We start from the raw sequence: 20,209 nt of genomic DNA, 5'->3' as shown, positions 1-20,209 counted from the left end.
ATTCTTCTAAACACTTTGCCACACAGTAAGCGATTCAGTACTGTACATTATTTACTAAATGCTACATTTGCCTACAGGCTAAAATACAGAAGATTCCCTAAAGCTTTGCAATCTAAACAAATAAATGAGTATCAATGACTGTATTTAACTTATTGACTAACAGGCTAAAAATGCAAGATTCCCTTATGCTTTACAACGTACACAAGCACTCACTAGCTCACCAAATAAAAAAATCCACCAAATGGGAGCCCAGGCACATAACAATCTCAACAGACTTTTATTGTATTAGAATGCAGTCAACATTATTGCTATTATAAAAAACAAATCACAGAAGTTTTTTTGCTTCTCTCACAGAAGATTCAATAGTGCACTGCTGCCTCTCTCAGAGTGTTTAGTGACAATACACTGACACACGTGGCTACAGCTGAACAGAGGTGGCTCTGGCCAGTTTTAGAGAAAGGAAGGCTGCTCTTCGAGGTGACTAGCAATTGAACTAGCTTTACTTATTCATTCCATAGAATAAGGCTGGCTCATCTACTGCTCACACACAGGCCCGGTGTGTATAGAAAGGGAAATTCACTCCTGAATGATTTTTCATGCTAATTTTCTCCATGTGGTCTCCCAATTTTTTATTTCAGTTTTTCAGGCTGTTGCATAATGGCTTCCAAATGCACAATCTGCTCTCTGTGCAGTGTATTTTCACCATCATTACATGCTCCGTATTTATTTTCCATATATAAACAGATATACACATAGTGTATAACACTTATTGCTAAAGTCAGACCCCCACACCCAGTGCCCAAGACATAACATAGTATAATAAAAACCATTACCAAAGTATTTCAAACATACTCTGTAAAATGATCACCTGAAAGGTATATGGACTCAGTAGAACAGGAAAAAAAAAAAAAAAGTGTCAGCTAATAGAACGTGAGAATAGCAATGGGCATTTTGAAAGTGATTAAGTCTCACCTTAATAAGCACTCCAAAATTAAGAGGCATGTACTGTAACATTTTTAAGCTGTGCAGAGAAAACCTACACTTCCAGTGTTCTAAACCGACATGGCAAAGCTGGGCCCTGCTTGCAAATGAATTGCATCATTGCATGCACCCCCCCTCACACATCAGCGCCTCCATGTAATTACTAACAGGGCAAGGTAGTCAAGATGGTTCGATTGCACAACTTCTTGTTAGGAAGCCCCTGTCTGTGGAGTACTTCTCACCCCCTACTTTCACTCTTGATTTTTACAGCAAGCTCCAGTTCAGTTCAGGATCTGTTTTGTGTCTTATAAAATTCCAGTGAAGCAGAGTAATTGGTTTCCCTTCACATAAAAAGGAAAAAAATACTCTGATTTGCAAGCATCGAAATACTTTTACGATTTTACTCTGATGTTCGAGTGACCCCTTTACATCCCGGCCTTCAGTCTGGTAAGGAATGCTGGAGCCCAGCAGTGCCAGAGGGGTTTTGCTGTAATGTTTGTTGAAGTCTAGTTAAGTTAGAAGTCAGATGTGAGCAGAGGGAGAGCGCCACTTGCACAAGATCAGAAGAGGCTTGCTAAAGGAAGGCAGTAAAAGACATCTGAAGATTTTCATCATGGTACACACACTCCAACTATACAGGACACATTGGAGGCTGAGGACAGACGAGCAGAGAACTTTCCCTGCAACTGCCTCCCACAGCAGCCAGAAAGAACTGGGAACAAGAACAGAGGAGTGAAACCCTCCAGGCATCACAGAAGAAGCCACAGTGCAGAAAACTGAAGAACAAAAGGAGAAACAGATGCAAGCTACAGAACAAACAGATGAGGAGCACATGTTGAAGCTCAAGAGACAAAATTAAGAGAGACAGGTGAATGCCAGCCATAGAGGAGGCCTGCATCCATAGAAAAAGTTTCAGTTCTTTGCCACTCTACCAGAAAATCGCAACCCATCTTCTTCAACCATTTTAAAGAGCACAGCAGGCTTCTCTATCACTGTAAATCACTCCATAGCTGAACAGAGATCTATGCATCTAAGGCCAGAATATCCAAAATGTGGGCACTACTTAACCTACAGCTACCCAAGAGAAGTGCCTTCCAACCCGTTCCCTGCCGTACGACTTGAAGCACCTCCACTTTGTAACTGAGACAGCCCTACCACGTGTTACCCGATCACGTCACCAAGACTATGTTTTGTTTATGACTGCAATACTGACATCCTTCAGCCATCACTGTGACTGAAAACACAGATTTCATGACGTAGATGCCTATGGTACGGTCACAAGAAGGAGGCAGCTTCGGAACGGATCATTCTTGTACCTCCAAGAAAGAACAAACAACCCTCGGACAAAATGTTGGGCAGGTAAAGTCTCCACAAGTTTGCCATTTAGCCTTGTGAAATCGCAAAAGGCTTCTGTACAGTGGCATTTCGCTTTTGTTTATTACTATTAAGAATTCAAGTTAAAAGAAGGCTGCAAATTTTTTAAAAAGTTACCTTTCTGAGCACCTACATCAAACCCAGTCCTCACACAGCCTCCTCACAGCACAAGGAATCGCAACTCACACCCCGATAAATGACGCTGCCAACAGACTGCGTGTAGATCCCTTGCTTATTTAGACGAAGCAGGAAGACAGATGGAAAATGATGCCTACAGGAAAAAAAGATTCTCTCGATAAGGCTAATGAGAAGAAATACTGGTCTGAGTTGGATCACATTGGGTTTGACTGGCACATGAGCAAAGCAATCAACCGCAGGTTACATTCTGTGCAAAACACTTGGCATTTTTATGGCACTTGACTTGTAAGTGTTTAAAGAAAAAAAAAAATCAAAAGCTTCCCAAACGTTTGAATACTTGAGAAACTGGGGCCAAAACTCATGTTTACATTAGACTAACATCACAATCTGAGAAAGCAACTTCAGACAAATTTGTAAAGCATTCAAGCAATACACACAATATCATAGCACTGTCCGTAAGGACACTGAGACTGTATTTCTTAGAAGATATGAAAGCTTGCAGGAATTTTTAGAATCCATGACTACACAAGAAATGAAGATAAAAAAATAGTGAAGAGATTGTTTTTGTAAGCACAATTCATCCTGAATAAGGCAGGATCCTGAGGGATAAAATTCCACACTCATGTAAATTTAGAGACCATTTCATATACAAACAAAGACAAGTTAAAGCTGCAAGGGCAACTAACTTTGACCTTACGATCTCCTTTTCAGGATACCACTCCTCCATCTGTGCACCAAGAATGAAACCTCCATCCTCCCACCTGGAATCTCTGCCCACCTTCAGTAACATTTACAATTATATTACAGCACACGCATGCACACACATTGCATAATATTGCTACAGTGTATGCTGTATAAATTATGTAAATACACTCCACTTTGTTTCAAAGTAATTCACCTGGATTTACACTTCTCTTATACAGTACACACAGTACCACATTCAAGGATATGCAGCAAGTGAATAATATATTAAAGCCCCACATATCCAAAACAAAGTAGGTCACTCAACTACTCATATTGTTTGAAGCACTTACTTAAGCACCCAACTATATAACACAGAGTATTTTATTTATTAACAGTTGCTATAAAAACGTCAACAACTCCTCAGCTCCTGTGTTTTCTGCATCATGAAGTTGCCAATCATGATTCCGTAATTAACTTCCATGTTACCATGCAGCTCTGCAATGTCTCCTACAGGCCTGATATAGCAAGACTTTTTAAATAGCAGCCACTCTGTAACGGGGCTTTACACGTTGCTTTGGACGTCATGAGCGATAACTCACTTCAGATACGATAGACAGATGGGAAACGCCAGGGCACCTTTATTTTAGCAATGAACCAGCCATGCTACTTTCTTTCTCAGTAATAGTTGCACTGGTTGCAAAGTCTTTCCCAGATAAACCATCTTTGGCACATTTTTCAATTTTATGCATCCTCAAAAGGCATTCCAAGATTTGAGATGGTCTGTGCATTATAACAATCACATTTTTATATATATATTTTTACGTAGATCAGGAAGAAAAGTGGAAAGTGTAGAGTATGCAGAATAGTTTTAATAAACAGTTTTACATACAGTACCTTACATATAGAACAGTGTGTTTGCAAATTTAAATAATTTTTGAATGTACAGTGGCTTGTACTCTTTATCAAAAGGTAAATTCAAGTTTACTGTCTATCGGTTCTAAAATGCATTTATACAGATAACTAGAACTGATAAACAGATGTGAGGCATAAAATGTTCAAGTAACTTAATGTCATCAGTTAAATAGCCTCCTTTTAACAGTCATATTTTACAAATTTCAAAACCTGTACATACATTATTTTCAATTTTAGAAACTGCTTGTTAAAAGGTAACATTTCATGTTAACCACCAGTTCTTATAGTTTATTGTAATAAAACTAGGTATGTGTAGATATAAATGTATATAGTATGTATATATGTACATGTGTATCTATACACATATACATACACATACAAATATGTATGTAGCACTGGGTACAGCGGCAACTTTAAGCACAGGGAAAGTCCTGGGCTCAAAAATCCAGCAAGAGCTAACACAGCAAGTAGGTTGCCTTTGGTTTTATGATATTTCATTCACTGAAGCTGAAAGATTTTATAAAAACACCTTGGATACTTGAGATATTTATTCTAGTGGTTTAGTATATTCACAGCCACAGACAGTTTTGCTGCTCTTGTCACTCCTCATCCCAGCTGAGGATGGTAAAGTTTCAGAGGGCCAACACCAGAACTGAGCTACCCAGGACAAAAATTGTACCTTGAATTCTGAATACTGCAATAGAACATAAAAAAATATAAACTAGATACAATTTTGGATGGATTGCTGGCACTGAGTAGGACTTTGGAAAAAACCTTCATGTAAGTCAATCAAACTCTCATCCCAGTGGTTTTATTATTTGGCACATCTGACCACTATTTGCCACTTATGTTTTAAAGGAGTGTAAGGGTGCTGTAATAAGGATTTCTATTTAAAAAAATATTTTTAAAAGGAGACCATGATAAGTAATTTCTTTCAAAAACCGAAGCTAGTATGTTTGTTTTCCTGAACATTCATGAGAGAAGGAAATAACCTTAAAACTTCCCTTGTAGAGAGGATACAGCTCTCTCTGTGCCTATCTTTCACTAGCAAGACAAGAGGAATTCATTAAAAAAGTTCCCAAGAATTTTTAGTCAGCTGAATTCTGCTAACAAGATTTTTTGCCAAAGGTTTCAAAACAGTAGCATTGTTCTTCATAGAGTTTTTGTTTGTTCAGCTTTCTTCTATGTGGGGATTTTCTTGTTTACCATGTTAAAATCCTATCAACACTTCTCAGTATGTGATATATTACATTTTGAAGTTTGGACACTGAACATTCAGATTTTCAATGTAATAGATTCCTTAATATAAATTTCCTCTCCTCTCTCTAAAGCTTCAGGCTATTAATGTAATCAGCAAAGAACCAGATAAATGCTCAGCTTTTTTGCTGTCTTCCTGTCCGTCTTGTGGCTAGTAAGAAAATTCACTGTAAAGAACCTATTTTTATTTCTTTATTCTTCCTTTTGTCATACAGAGCAAAGTGTTGCTATTTGCTGTACTTTCCCCATGTCAATTAAGAGCTGTTTGATACGTCGCTTGAGCTGAGGCAATCTTGCCAGAGGATCTGGTGGTTCCAGTTCTCCAGTGAAATCAAGCCAGCTTTCTAAAACTACAGAAGGAAAAGGAAGAAGCGATTAGAGTAAGTCTTCAAGAAACAGTTTTCAAAAATTAAACTTTTCTTTCTTACTCTGTCTTTTATAAGACGGGAAAATATACTGAGGCTGTGATTTTTATTTAACATAAGAAAGTTTTATTAGGGAAACACCAACTAATTCCCTGTTTCACTCAATCCAAACATATCTGATTTGATTATGACTATAAAAAGGTACCTGGGAGCAAATTATACCCTTGGCTAACAATTTACCATCTACGCATACAAAAGAAACCTCAGTTCACAACCTTTAGCTACGACAGCTCTGCAACAGAAAACACAATCCTTAAATGCAAGGCTTGCTTCTGTCACTTTAACAGGTTCCTGTTCACACGGTCCAGATTACAGAATGGTTTGCCGATCTTCAACAAATGTTTTCAAGGAATTTCTATGTTTGCAGAGACAGAGGAGGGAAAAGTGAAAAAGTTCAACCCTGTTAACCTAGAAATACCACCAGTACAAGCAGGAATATTGAAAGTAAAAACTGCAAATAGAAACAAGACAACTTTATTTGTCAGAGGTGATTAAGTATGCCTACGATTAGACCACAAGCTCCACTCATTCTTAATTTCTATGATTGGCAAGTAATATCTACTCCCACACTGTAATTTCATTCCAGTTTCCTCATGAGGCCTGATTTGCCTTCCTGCAACCAGTTACTTATTAATATATAGCAAACAAAAGTCGAAGGCAGAATGATCATTTTTTATTTTTCCTAAATTACTTGAACAATCAGGCCAAAAATACTCCAGGCATACAAAAATCCATCAACTTTATGATCTGTATCTGGACAAAAACTAGGCAAGTTATCTAGGCTTTCTGAAGTCTGCCTAATATCATAATCTTGAGCTAAATCTTCAGGGGTCCTAAGTGCTTAAGATACTTTACTGGGCATTCAAAGCTTGTGGAAGAGAGCAGGGGGGGATCAAGGATACAAGTTCTGGTTATAATGTTGGGTACCCAAATTTGGATATAAATACTTTAAAAATCTATCCTCAGTGCCTCAGATCACCTTCAACACAATGGCTATGAAAGATGCTGTTACAGGTATATTAACAAGTATCTGGCAATGCAGTTACCATCAACTTCTTTTTCAATCAGGTCCATTCTGCTGGTGACTTCATTCTGTACATTCTCTATATGGGTAAGGAGATTTAGCTGCCATTGAAGATGTGTGTCCACTTGTTCTTCTGAGCCTTTTCTTTCATTACAAACAAACACAGTGTTTCCTTCAGCAGAATTCTTCTCCATAGGAGCAACAGAAAGAAAAAAATTGCCATTTAAGAGGGTTTTCTTTGTTTTGTTTACTTTTAATTTCTGGTGTTCACTCAACACTTGAGTCACATGATAAACTATGCCGGTTTAGAGCTGTGCTTCTGTCAACTTGACAACAAGTATACTCAAAAACTACCAGGGCACATCAATAGACTAAACCAAACAAAAATGCAAATTCCATACAAATGGAATTTGTATACATAGCACTGGGAGAGTGAGGCAAGAGGTGAAGTTTACCAGCTCAAGCACTTTGTTTAATGCAGTAAAATAGACTGCATTTCCGTGCCGTTTTTTATAAATCGTAACTTATATCATGAAGTGCTGAACTGCATCATCAGTCCACCATCACCAAAAATGGGCAAAACCCTAAGGTTTGTTTCAAGTTTAGTCAGAGAATGAAGAAAAACTCCCTAAAATGCAGTAATATCCAAGATGTCAAAAGTCGCTATTTGCACAAATAAACTGGCCATTCTATTTGTTGATTAAGACAAAAGCCTGCTCTTCTTACTGTCACTATGGTCCCATGTAACTTTCAAGCACAAGTCTGGAATAGAATTGAACATGTTTGGGGATCATTACAAGGGCAGTAAGATACAGTTACACAAGCATATCTGAGGAAGGTTAACTTCCTTGAAATAATTAGTGTCTTTATAGCAAGTCATAGATAATACATGAGTTCCTCATCCTCCAGCATTTCATGTTTCAGCTAATGGAAATGACCGAAGAAAGTATACCAGTTTTAAGGAGTTAAAATGTTAAATATCTCCGTTAATTAGCAGGATTCACGGTTTCCATTTTATACCCACTATGACTTCATAACTGATGAAGTTCTTTCACTATTGATAATTCTGTTTTAGGAATTAGAATGCTGGATACATGTGCTCACACAATCTCAGTTCATGGCAAATGCTAGAACAAGGAGTGAATTCTCTTGATGACATGCTCAGCTAATTTTTTCCCATGCTACATAATAACAGACTGAACAACTTTTTTTTTTTTTTCTTGAATTATCTCTTCCTCAAGTCAAGAACGGGAAAACCAAGAAAAGAGGGGAAGAAGAAAATAGGGAGTGACAAATTTTAAGTACTTATTAAGCAAAAAAACCACAACCACCCCAAAACAAAAACAAACAAACAAACAAAAAAACACCCGAACCAAAACTCTTTCTTTTTAAGGCTTAATAATAAATTAAAATGACAAATCAAACTTGGACTGACCTGCTGGCAGCTTTATGAGCAAGTCCTGGAGGACAAGTATTGTAAGTACACACAATATTCATTAAAGGAGTAAAATTTATTTATCAAAGATTGATTTTAAGAGTCATAAAAGCCTCTAAACTCCCAAACCTTTCAGATAAAATCTTTCATCTCTCAAGATATCAGGTTTACCTCCACAGCGTTTTCACTATTCAAAACTGTTATTAATCTTATAAAGGATATTTCCAAGAAAAAGAAGAAACGCCTTATATCTTACAATTTTCAGACCCTCTGTAAAACCACAAGAGAGGAACACCGTATTTCCTGTGCTGTATGAGGACCCAAGTCCATAATTCTAAACCCAAGATCATCATTAGGTGAAACTTTTAGATGCTCAATGCAATAAATTAGAGAAAATCTTAAAGCTAAGTAACTTCATATATGATTAGCATAACCAAAGATTTTTGTTTTCTCCATATTTATTCAAATGGCTAGTACATGATTCTCGGGGGGTACATGATTCTCGGGGGGCAAAAAGCCTAAGACCAAACAGGTCCTCCTCTAAGCTAAGAGATCGATGTAGGCAATCGGGGAGCAGTGGCAGGGGTAAGAAGAGAAGCAGAGTACACGATCCAGCTTGTGAAGAATAAATGGAAGGTCCAGATGGGGAAGGCTCATGCTTGCAGAAGCAAGTACAAGGAAACTAAATACAATTTTAAGGATGATGCCTATTCCAAAAAGGGACCTGATAACAGTCCATCTGAACTATGTTTGTAAGGGAAAAGAAGATATGTAACAGAATGCACATTAGGATAAGATGAAACAGTATGGAAAAATCAGAATATCCAAGCCTCTGCAAGATACTAGAAGGGAAGGAGAATGCAAAACCTCAACCAAAACTTTGACAAGGAGAGGTGAAGGCGGCACCTTACAGAGAAGTCAGTTCATGTAAAAACAGCACTTCTGTGTCAGTGTCATCGTGGTTTTAAGGTAAGTACAAACAGGTTAACGGCCAAACCAAGAAGAGCTTTTCTATGCGTATTAGGTCTAGGCAGAAAGCCTTATTTCGGGTATCAAGGCTGACTACTGACAGGGTGAACAAAGGTGTCCCAAAGGAAAGAGTACTCTGACACTGCCCCAGACAGACCTCTTTCTGATTTGAAACAGAGAGCGCACCTAGCTTTTTAGATATATGCTTTAGTCTCTGTAGGAAATATTAGTTTTGTTTCACTGCTCGTATATATTTTCTTTTAATTCTGAATGTATTTATATTAATTAAAATGACAATTTAAGCTACAGTTGGAAGCGTACGTCACATGTCTGCACGTCTCCTTACTATACAAACTGAATATAATCATGCGATTTGGCAGTTACTTTAACTAGAATGAGCCAAAGTTTCCCATTGAGGCTATATAGCTTACGTGTCACACTGTTAAACTAAAATTAGAAGAAAAAAAGATGTATCTTACTCATTTCTTTCACACCAGAAACTGTATTTCAAAAGGGGGATGAGTTGGGCGATATATTCTCACACAGTTGGTATTTAGAAAACAGAAAGGTTTGTTTCACTTTGTTTTTTGCTCAAAGAGAACTCTTCTCTAAAACCAGACTAACAAGTTTCAGACCTTTTCCACAAAGTAATGGATTCAAACCATTAATGCAAAAATGAGAAAGAGATGTTTAAATAGGCAAATATAATCCTGACTAAAAACCTGTGAAACATTTATATTAGAAAAAATATGCAATATAAAAGACTCAAAAGAAGTTGCAGGAAGTGAAATTAGTTGGTCAATAAATCATTACTTGTGGACAGAATTCTAGATAATGCTGCTATTAAAAGAAGAGTACAATACAATAATAAACACTGTTACAAATCTCAGTTCAACAAACAACAAGCAGCATTCCCACATGTACAAAACAGAATTGAGAGAAAGAAGGAAACTTGTCCCATTTTCCTCCCCTCGCAAAAACACATGTACTTTCTGTTTCAAGACCTGCATTTTAAGCATAGGATTCCCACCCCCCCGTCAACACTGGACTGAGCATACACAGTTTTAGCATGGGCAATACTTTAACTATACTTGGAATTTCATTCACCAGCTGAAATCTGTATCCTTCACCTTGCAACTATCTCTGTGATCCAACTTTGCTTCTAGTGATTTCTGCTGACTTACTTGACAGAATATGTCAACTCATAACATTTACAAGACTGAATGTTTTTCCAGCTAAGAAATTTTGAGATGAAGAATGATATTTACCTGTTCATTCATGCCATCATCTTTAAAAGAGTATTGTAAACAGTTTTTATTCTCTGTGTGAAATTCCTGATCTTCCTCAAAACTACTTGTATCTTCATCATCTGAGCTCATAGGGCCAGTGACTGCTTTGCAGTCTTGCCCAAAACTCTGTGGTTTTTGGTAACTGTGCTCACTTGTGATGTATGTTTCTTCCATCTTCTGAGGTATACTGGGTGGCTCTTTATGGTTTTGACTGTGACACGTCCTTTCAGTTGGGTTACCAGCATCTGGCAAAGTCACTATTTTTTTCTCTATCCCAATAGTTACTTGCTCTTGCTCTTTTCGCATCCCTGAATAAGCCCAGAGACGAAGGTCTGGGTGATGCTTATTTCTGCAGTGAAGGGGAAGAAAAAGAGCAAGTTACAGACACCGCCACTTACAGCACTGAACTATTCAGCATACACTTCTGCTAGACCACAGCTACTGATAAGCACCAGTACCAAACATGTAAGCATTCCTAGGTCACTTAATTTAGAAAAATCCAGAATTTCCCTTTAACACAAAACTGACTATTAAAAAAACCCAATAATCACTGCCAATAATCCCAAGATACCAGATCCACTCAGGTGCTGAACACCTAACTCCCACTGAAGCTGCAGGTATTCCACACCTTGTATTTGAATTATTTAAACTATTCTACAAGAAAGAACTTTAATGTGAGAGAATAATACACATGGAATAATGGTAGTCTCCAATACCTAGATATATAAAAACTGAGAATAAACCCTGGACTTATACTTACTTTAATATCCCAATCTTCAACTGCAGTCCATGCAATACTTCAGTTACACCGTATACATCTGCCAGTAGGTGATGTGTTGACACAATCTTTTTGGCATTAAGATGAGAGTAGTTTTCTTTCAAAAATGATAATCCACACATGTGTCCATTGTTTAGCCAGTCTTTATCATAAAGATATTTGGCACTCCACCTCTGACCTGGGGTAAGAAATAAACAAATTGAGGGCCATCTAAAGCCACAGCAGAACTGTATTTAAAACTAGAATGCTATAATTATATGCTGTACTCTCCTAAATGTCTCCTAAAATCCATGAAAGAATGACTCAAGATCTTGCTATTAATATATTAAAATCTAGTTTTCATGGATTAACAGGAAACTCTTAACACTTATTAAAACAAAAATAAACCTGATATCTCAAGGCCTCTTTAAATGGCATTTGAAATTAAAATCTAATTAGCTTTGCAATCAAAGTACAGGATATTAAGAACTGTGCTATTATCAATCTAACTGTAAAAAAATGTTTGAATTGGCATTTTATTTATGTAACTACTGCAGCTTACCTTAAAAAGAAAAAAACAAAAAAAAAATCTAAATTACCAAGAGACATGTTAGAGAGTGGATCTTACATGGACATATTCAAAACACCTAGTTTGTTTTTAAAAGACAAATATTTTGCTTCAATACTGAAGTCAATACCTATTTATTAGAAGGCAGGAGAAGGCTTCATGAACAGTAGACATTTCAGAGTTATCTGACAGCAGAGTTCTTACACTCTCCTTTGAGGTGCCTTTTAAGAGACACTACTAGACAGGATATTGATGTGAGTGGGCCTTTGCTCTCCCATGCTATGGTAACAACTACAGTCTTAACCCAACAGGCATGAAGGAGTATATTTAGCTAATGCTTCTATAGAAACTTAAAAATTATTAAAAAAAAATAATAAAAAAAACCCAAAACTAGAAATCTATAATGCTAGTTATTCCAGTACTATTGTTTACAGTGAGGAACCCAGACAAACAGACTGACCGCAATATCTTACACTCAATTTCATATCAGACTATCATCATATACAGAACAAAGAATGGGTTGATGGAAGCCCTTCATACCTTTCAGGAGAATACCCTGTCTATCTCCTTTCTGCCCATTATCCCAATACACTTTAAAATACTGACATTGTGAATGACCTTTTTCTCCTGACATAGTAAGAAAAGAAGTAATGGTTAGTAAGGGAGAGAAGATAAAAATTAGGGACACAGTCTCTGCATAGCAGGGGATATCTAAGTACCTAGTATAGCACAGGGAAAGAACACAAGACAAATTAGTTGGTTTTAATAAGAAAAAGCTTGACTGCTCAAAGAGTACACCACACAGAACTATCAAACAAGACACTATAGCATCAATTTAGATTAAGATTGAGGCAGATGGAAAGAGGCACATCTTTCCAGCTCTCTTTTCCTAAATTTTCTTCTCCAAACTAACTAATAAAACCTGTGCTATTTCATACCCCTGCCAACAGTTTTCAGATTTTGTTTCTTAAATTCTGAATGAAAGTAAATTTGGGCACGCAATCTCATTCCCCTTTTGAAAGAACTGGACTGCTGGATATTTCCCCAGAAGAGATGTTATATGTGTTTGTACCAATTGTCACGAACAATACTAAGAAGTTTGTTCCAAATCGCATAGGTTTTTTTCCAAATAACTGCTAAGAAAAATGGGTTTATGGATGTATTCATTTTTTAAATCACAATCTTACTAAACAAAGGCATGCCATTTGAAAGTAAATGGACTCTTCCTAATTCTTACCATTTCAAACTTATCCTAACAATCTCAAGTTCATGATACGTCATTTGTGCACTACTGTTTACCATAGGAAGTGCTAGATTTTTTCATATTTTACATATTCAGTTCCACACCTTTATTTACAACTCTGGAAAAATGCAAACATCATAAAATTGCAATTAAAATGAAATTACATCCACAGCATATTCGAGGGTACTGTAGTAATGAGCCCTTTTTCTTTAAAAAAAACTCCAATATTTAAATGAACAGATGTGATTCAAAATATAGGCAAAACAGACCGCTGTACAAGAATGATTTGTTTGGAAAGGCTTTTCAGATTACACTGACATGAAAAAGCACTAAGGTATTGGGGGAATTAAGTTTCAACAACTAAAATGAGGGTAATTAAGATCACTACTAAGATTTAGCATAGTTGAACAAGACATTACTTACAGGAAACTAAGTGTCTGCTCAGAGCCAAACTTAGAATCGCTTGCCCCGAAGAAGTGTAACACAACACAAAACAGAAAAAGCTTTAACAATTTAAGCAATGCATAACATCTCTGCTCAACAACCCCAAGCAGACAGCTGCAGATAAAGGTGGTTCACCCATACCTGGTGGATCTCTGCAGATATAACAGATGTACTGCTCTGGAATGCTGTCCTCCAACAGTCCCATGCATACACTGTGCTGCCAGCACAAGCACTCTTCACACTGACATCAGAAAAAACACAAAAGCAAAAACTAAAACTGAGATAAGTAGATTCAAAACGTCAGAAGCTATTTCTTGTATCGTTAAAATGCAGAGAACAGCAGTTTAACTTAAATAGCTGGTTTGAGTAATATTATTATAGTTGGGCAATTTGTGTTTGGGTAGGCAAAGACACCAAGCTAAAAAAGAGGTCTAGTTCTGAAAGTTACCTCAACCACAAATTCCAGACTGGAAAAAAAAAAAAGTGAAGACGTAATATTTAATAATATTTTATTACAACATTCAGTATTTTAGCACCTAAATATTTAGAACTGAAACGTAAGACAGGAGTATAATATTACAGTAAAGTAGAAAGATAATGTAATACATTACAGCATAACAGTGAAAAGTAGAAAACTCTTCAGTTTAATTATTTATATTTACAAAGCATCTCTCCAGTGCGCTAGAAAGATGTGTTTTTAATATCGCACCAATGGAAAATCTAAAAGAAAAAGAAAATGAAGAGAAAATGAAAGAGGAGAAACAAGAGAATAGGAGAGCAAAATAGAAGTGGTAAGACATGAGGGCCTAGAAAGAGCAAGCTGGTTGCTCTCAGTGAGACAAGGCATGTGGAGGAAAAAATCAGGCTGTCACTGGACTCTAGCAACAGGCAGGAAACTACCACTCAAACATACATTTCCTTTTCTCAACTCATCATTTGCCTGTGTTCTAAATATATGCTGTTTTGCTGCTGAAAGTCTCTCCTCTTTGCTTTGACATGCTTTTGAGCATGCATCTATTCAAAACACTGAAGTCACCTTTCCTCTTGTCATACTGCTATGGCTACAATTTTCTCTCCTCTCTCCAAAGATTTCTATACCAGTCCCTTTTTCCCCACAGTATTACCATAGCTGAACTCCTGCTTAATTCCTTTAACAAAACACTGCTTTTCAGCATGTTCCCAGGGACAGTTTTTGGGTCCTTCCTTTTCAGGTCTTCCTGTCATTTACAAAAGATTAAGTCCACTAACACAAGACAGCCACACTTGCTTCCTTCAAATCTCAACTAAAAAGGTTCCATATTTTCAACAGAAACTGTACCACCTTAACAGTTGAATACAAACCTGGTTTTTGAGTGGGGAAAAAAAACCATAGGAAGTTCATGGCTTTGTTAAAGTTTATCACAACTTTCTTCCTCACTGTTGCTGACATCTGATCTAATTGCGATATTATTATGAATTCCCAGAGATAAAGACTTTAAATTAGCATTACTAGATGGGAAATGCTCCCCTCACTGGAATACAGATAGATAAGCAGCAGGAGTTGCGATCTGTCAGCACCTAAATGCTGTGCAGACACCATATACTCTTCTTCCCTTTTTTAAGTACCAAGTAAGATTTAAATTCTTAGTAGTTTCTAAAACAAGCTAGCGATACCTAGTTTGAGAAGTGCTATTCTATAGATGAAGCAAGCCCATCACACACCCCCCGCAGTTACTGACGACATTAACGTCTGTGTAGCAGAGGTCTCGCATACAGCTGGGGTACATCTACAGTGAGCAGAATGGTTTCTACAACTGGTACTGCAAACCACAAGGGCTAAACCAGAAGGGCTCGTATAATCAGGATGGTCTGTGGACAGAAGCAATCATTTGTGTGCAGGAAAGGATAGTTCATTCCAAATTATAAACTGGCTATAAAGAAAAAAGTTAACTTCCCTTACAAACCTGTTCTACATATCAAACTGTTAGAGAAACCCCATCCTAGAGTAACAGTTCTGCATATACCAAATAGAGCCATGCCAAGGGCAGAACATAGAAATATTTTCTTATTGTTTGCTTTATTTACCACTCTATGTAATGTTGGTCTCCCACACATCAAAAGGGCACTTTCACAAGCAAGACATTCACATGTAAAAATATATATCCCCCCCCAATTTCTTTACCTGAATCATAAAGCCATTTTCTTCATCCAGTTCACAAATGCATCTAACAATTTCATTGAGAGCATCATCTTCATCCTGAGACTCCTCAAAGTTAGTTGAATCAAAATCCTGATTGTATTCATCACCACTAAGTAACAAACTCTCTGTAGAGGAATCATCCAAGAACTCCACATCTGAAAGGTCTAGTAAAAATAAATACATGTGAAATTGTGTGTGCAGACATACAATACTTTACAGAAATATAGGGTATTAGGGCAGTTAAAAATCTTAACCTGCGTATAGGAAAAAAAATAAAGCACTCTCAAAGACACTGCTGAAATATGAGATTTCTTTATGAAATCTGCAAAACGCCTTTAATGTGATCTCCTCAGAATCAGAGTAGCGACGCTTAACCAAAGGAAGTACAATGCAGAACAGCTTGGGGAGTGTAAACATTTGGATTTAAATAGATGAAGTATAAATCAGTCACCATATTTATAGCTACATTCCCAAACATAAACCAAGGCATTTCCTTCAAAATTATCTTTCTTAAAGAATTAAACAAACAAACTTTAAGTTGCTGTCAGCCAACGTACTTTCTCCACTAAGGTCAACAGACAAGATAGCTCTTGGATACTGGTATGATGTATTCTTCTCTGAGAACATGCTGCGCAAAGTCAGAGAGCTCCCCGAAGACCTTGTTAATGGAGAGGAGCATCTGTCCAAGAACTCAACAGAACTATCTTCATAATCTGAATAATCTAAAAAGAAAATAAGTTGCTGTTACAGAAGTAAAGTTTATGACAAATGCCAAAGAAAAAAAAAGAATAACATTTAAGTATACTACGATATGAAGTTCAGAAGTAAAGAATATCAACACTGAGGTAACAGGATGATGAAACTGTAAATATGAAATGGCAAAAGCTCTTCATAAAGATAGTTTATTAAAAAAAAATCCAGTAACAAACATAACAAAGTTTAATAGCTAAGACAAGCATTACCCATTTAACCACTTCCTCCCCCCATCCCTGAATATACAGAGACAAAAGTTTTCCTAGAACGTTACACAGTCATCTTTTTCCACAATTCATCCTGTACCATCTGCCACCCTTGAGATGCTGCTGACAGCTGTTTGCCTTAGGTCTGTTCGTAGCAGTACCAACATTGCTACCTAGAAGTACCTGCAGACAGTCCTGTGATAAAAAGCAATGAAAGCTTGTCTCTATACCTGCAGGTGAGCACAGGGAGCCCAGAGAAAACCATCAACCATCCTAGGATGTTTTCACGCCCATCCCAGAAGCCATCATCCATTGATGAGCCAGTGGCTCCCGGGACGGGCCTAGAAGCATCCCAAAAGGAGATGCCCTGAGAAGCCCAGAGAAGCATGATGAGCGGGCAAACAACAAACACACCCTGCCCAGGCTGCTCCCAGCAGCACCATCATCCCCACCATCCAGGCCTGAAACCCAACACAACATGCAGCCAGCGGCGTTCCCCAGGGGTCAGTGCTGGCTCCAGTCCTGCCCAGCTTATTCACCAGTGACCTGGAGGAAGGGACAGAGGCACCCTCAGCAGGTTTGCTGGTGATACAAAGCTGGGAGGAGCGGTCGGTACCCCAGGAGGCTGCGCTGCCATTCTGCGAGACCTGGGCAGGCTGGACAGTTGGGCAGAGAGGAACCCAGTGAAGTTCAACACAGGCCAGTGTAGGGTCCTGCCCCTGGGGAGGGACAGCCCCACGCACCAGTACAGCCTGGGGTGACCTGCTGGGGGGCAGCTCTGCGGAGAGGGACCTGGGAGTTCTGGGGGGCAGCAGGTTGCCCGTGGGGCCAAGAAGGCCAGTGGGACCCTGGGGGGCATGAGGAGGAGTGTGGCCAGCAGGTCGAGGGAGGTTGTCCTCCCCCTCTGCTCTGCCCTGGTGAGGCTGCATCTGGAGTGCTGTGCCCAGTGCTGGGCTCCCCAGTTCAGGGGAGACAGGGAACTGCTGGAGAGGGTCCAGCAGTGGGCTGCAAAGATGATGAGGGGGCTGGAGCATCTCCCTTCTGGGGAAAGGCTGAGAGAGCGGGGGCTGTTTAGCCTGGAGAAGAGAAGACAGAGGGGGGAACTTATCAACGTCTACAAAAGGGCATGTGTTCAGAGACTGGGACCAGGCTCTTTTCAGTGGTGCCCAGCAATAGGACAAGGGGCAACGGCCACAAACTGCAGCATATGAAGTTCCATCTGACTATGAGGAAGAACTTCTTCACCTTGAGGGTGACAAAGCCCTGGCACAGGCTGCCCAGAGAGGCTGGGAGGTCTCCTTCTCTGGAGACATTCGAAACCTGCCAGGATGCAATTCCGTGCAACCTGCTCTTAGTGAACCTGCTTTAGCAGTGGGGTTGAACTAGACTATCTCTAGGTCTCTTCCAACCCTGACCATTCTGTGATTCTGTGTTACCCAGAGCAGCTCTTTGGGTCACCTTTTGGACTAAGGGCAGCTGCAGCCCAGGAGTGGGGCACACTGTGGGATGTAGGAAAAAATAATTTGGGGATTGCAGAAGACTTATGGAACGTTCAGGGAAGGAACAAAAGGTAGGGAAAATGGATGGACCTAAGTGATTTGGGGAGCAACAAGCATGGAGAGAACAGGAATAAGGGGATAAGAAGGGCTAGTTGTGCATAAATAGTTTGCTGGTCAGTATACTTGTCGGGCCATGCCCTGCGTCTGATCAGCACAGTTTATCCTATCTGTGCTGGCAGAGGTGGTGGAGTTTCCCTCCTTGGAGATACTTAAGAGTTGTCTGGACCCAGTCCAGGGCAATCAGCTCTAGGTAGCCCTGCTTGGGCAGCGGGATTGGACCAGAGTACCTCCAGAGGTCCCTTCCAACCTCACCCATTCTGTGATTCTTACTGAAACCCATCTCTAACTCTTACCCAGGTGAGAGGCACTCTATTCAGCGTGCAGGTGTTTACATGGGGGTCTGAGTCCCAGGAAATGGAGTTATACCACAGGTCAAAGGGCCCACGTGTCTGTGGTGACAGCACGTGGAATGACTGGAGTGACTGAAGTGCCAGCCACCTTGCAAGGGATCTCTGGTCACAGAGGCCTGTAAGTGCTTGCTGCAGCACCTGGAGCCAGCGCAGGTGTCAGGTTGTTAGCAGAGATCAAGCCAGGCCAGCTGGTGAGCAGTTGTGGTAGCCTGGAGCAAGGGGGGAGCGGGTCTGCAAGGGCCAGCTCTGGGTGTGGGTCCCTCTCTAAGGGGGGCTATGGAAACCTGGGGAGTCCTGGCCATCTCTGGGAGCACACCCACGAGTGAGACAGTCTGTACTGCAGTGGGGCTGTGGCCCCAAGGGCTCATACGTCCATGTACGGACTGAGATCCAGAGGCGGGTGCTGGGCAAACAGTGTCTGAGCCTAGCTGCTGGAGGGATACACACTGTACATACGTATAAAGACCCGTATATTCTCACTAGTAGACCCTCCTTCCTGCTCAGCCAAAGAAGGGAGCAGGATGAGGCTGTCAGAGCACAAACACCAGCACAGACAGCACTGTGCACTTCTGCCTGCTGGTAATACAGGAGAATTGACATTTATATCGATACCAGCATGATATATTTTCCTCCAACATATACTACTTGCAACAGTGTCAAGGAATGTATTTGCAAGTCTATCCTTAATCATAGTGACTGGTGAGACTGTCCCAGGCAGGTTGGAAGGGATCTTAAAAGCCATTGAGTTCCCACCCGCCGCCATGGGCAGGGACACCCCCCACCAGCCCAGGGTGCCCCCAGCCCCGTCCAGCCTGGCCTTGAGCACTGCCAGGGATGGGGCACCCACAGCTTCCATGGGCAGCCTGGGACAGTGCCTCAGCACCGGAGTGAAGTGATTCATAGTGAAGAATTTCTTCCTAACATCTAATCTAAAACTACACTCTTTCAGTTTAAAACTGTCACCCCTCATCCTACCACTACACTCCCCAATAGTCCCTCCCCACCCCTCCTGTATGCCCCGTTTAAGTACTAGAAGGCTGCTGTAAGGCCTTCCCAGAGCCTCTTTTCTAGGCTGAACAGCCTGTCCTCACACAGAAGGTGTTCCAGCCCCTGATCATCTCTGTGGCCCTCCTCTGGACCCACCTGAGCAGGTCCATGTCTTTATGTGGGTCAAATGGTAATTAAGAGTAGCTATCCATTTACTCCTTTTAAAACTTATTACTCTGAATATGAGTAATCAGATTTCCACACTCATCCTTCTGTAGGAAGCATTCCCCCTACCACCTTTATCAACAGTTTTCTTGCAATGGGTTCCACAATATGCTTTTCTCCTAAATACTTTCCATAAAGCCACTGTTCCTATTTACTTTCTCCTTCTGTCAAAAAGACTTATCTACCATATTTTCTAAGTATATTCACTGTAAGGGAGTCAACTCAATGAGTAGTTGAGTTGATTACTTCATGTTGTATTGCTGTCAACCTCACTGTAACGGAACAGTATAATTAACAGAAATTACCTACCTTCTGTGTTATATGGATTTTATATCAACAGTCAATCATGCATATATGCCCAGAGTACACACAAAAAAGTATGTTTTGCTG

The 20,209-nt window shown here is 39.6% G+C and overlaps 1 protein-coding gene across 12 annotated transcripts in view; it reads right to left on the bottom strand.

Annotated features, from left to right (window-relative positions):
• Positions 1–258: 258 nt before the first annotated feature.
• PHF20L1 (PHD finger protein 20 like 1) overlaps positions 259–20,209 on the bottom strand; it is a gene marked incomplete at its 3' end in the record, with an annotated part of 61,561 nt that continues 41,610 nt past the window's right edge. For 6 of the 12 annotated variants that reach the window (XM_080377873.1, XM_080377875.1, XM_080377867.1 and 3 more), the window contains 8 exons: positions 16,237–16,401; positions 15,662–15,843; positions 13,642–13,741; positions 12,354–12,440; positions 11,249–11,444; positions 10,468–10,837; positions 6,818–6,983; positions 259–5,696 (listed from right to left, as the gene is read on the bottom strand). In XM_080377873.1, coding sequence (XP_080233999.1) covers positions 5,554–5,696; positions 6,818–6,983; positions 10,468–10,837; positions 11,249–11,444; positions 12,354–12,440; positions 13,642–13,741; positions 15,662–15,843; positions 16,237–16,401 — 1,409 coding nt within the window. The remainder of the gene's footprint in view (positions 5,697–6,817; positions 6,984–10,467; positions 10,838–11,248; positions 11,445–12,353; positions 12,441–13,641; positions 13,742–15,661; positions 15,844–16,236; positions 16,402–20,209) is intronic. The other 6 variants (XM_080377871.1, XM_080377877.1, XM_080377868.1 and 3 more) reach the window with 3 other exon arrangements.

This window comes from Falco punctatus, assembly GCF_963210335.1.
Source record: "Falco punctatus genome assembly, chromosome: 3".
Lineage (NCBI taxonomy): Eukaryota > Metazoa > Chordata > Aves > Falconiformes > Falconidae > Falco > Falco punctatus.
Note: the sequence above shows the minus strand (reverse complement) of the source record. Positions and strands in the feature narration are given on the sequence as shown.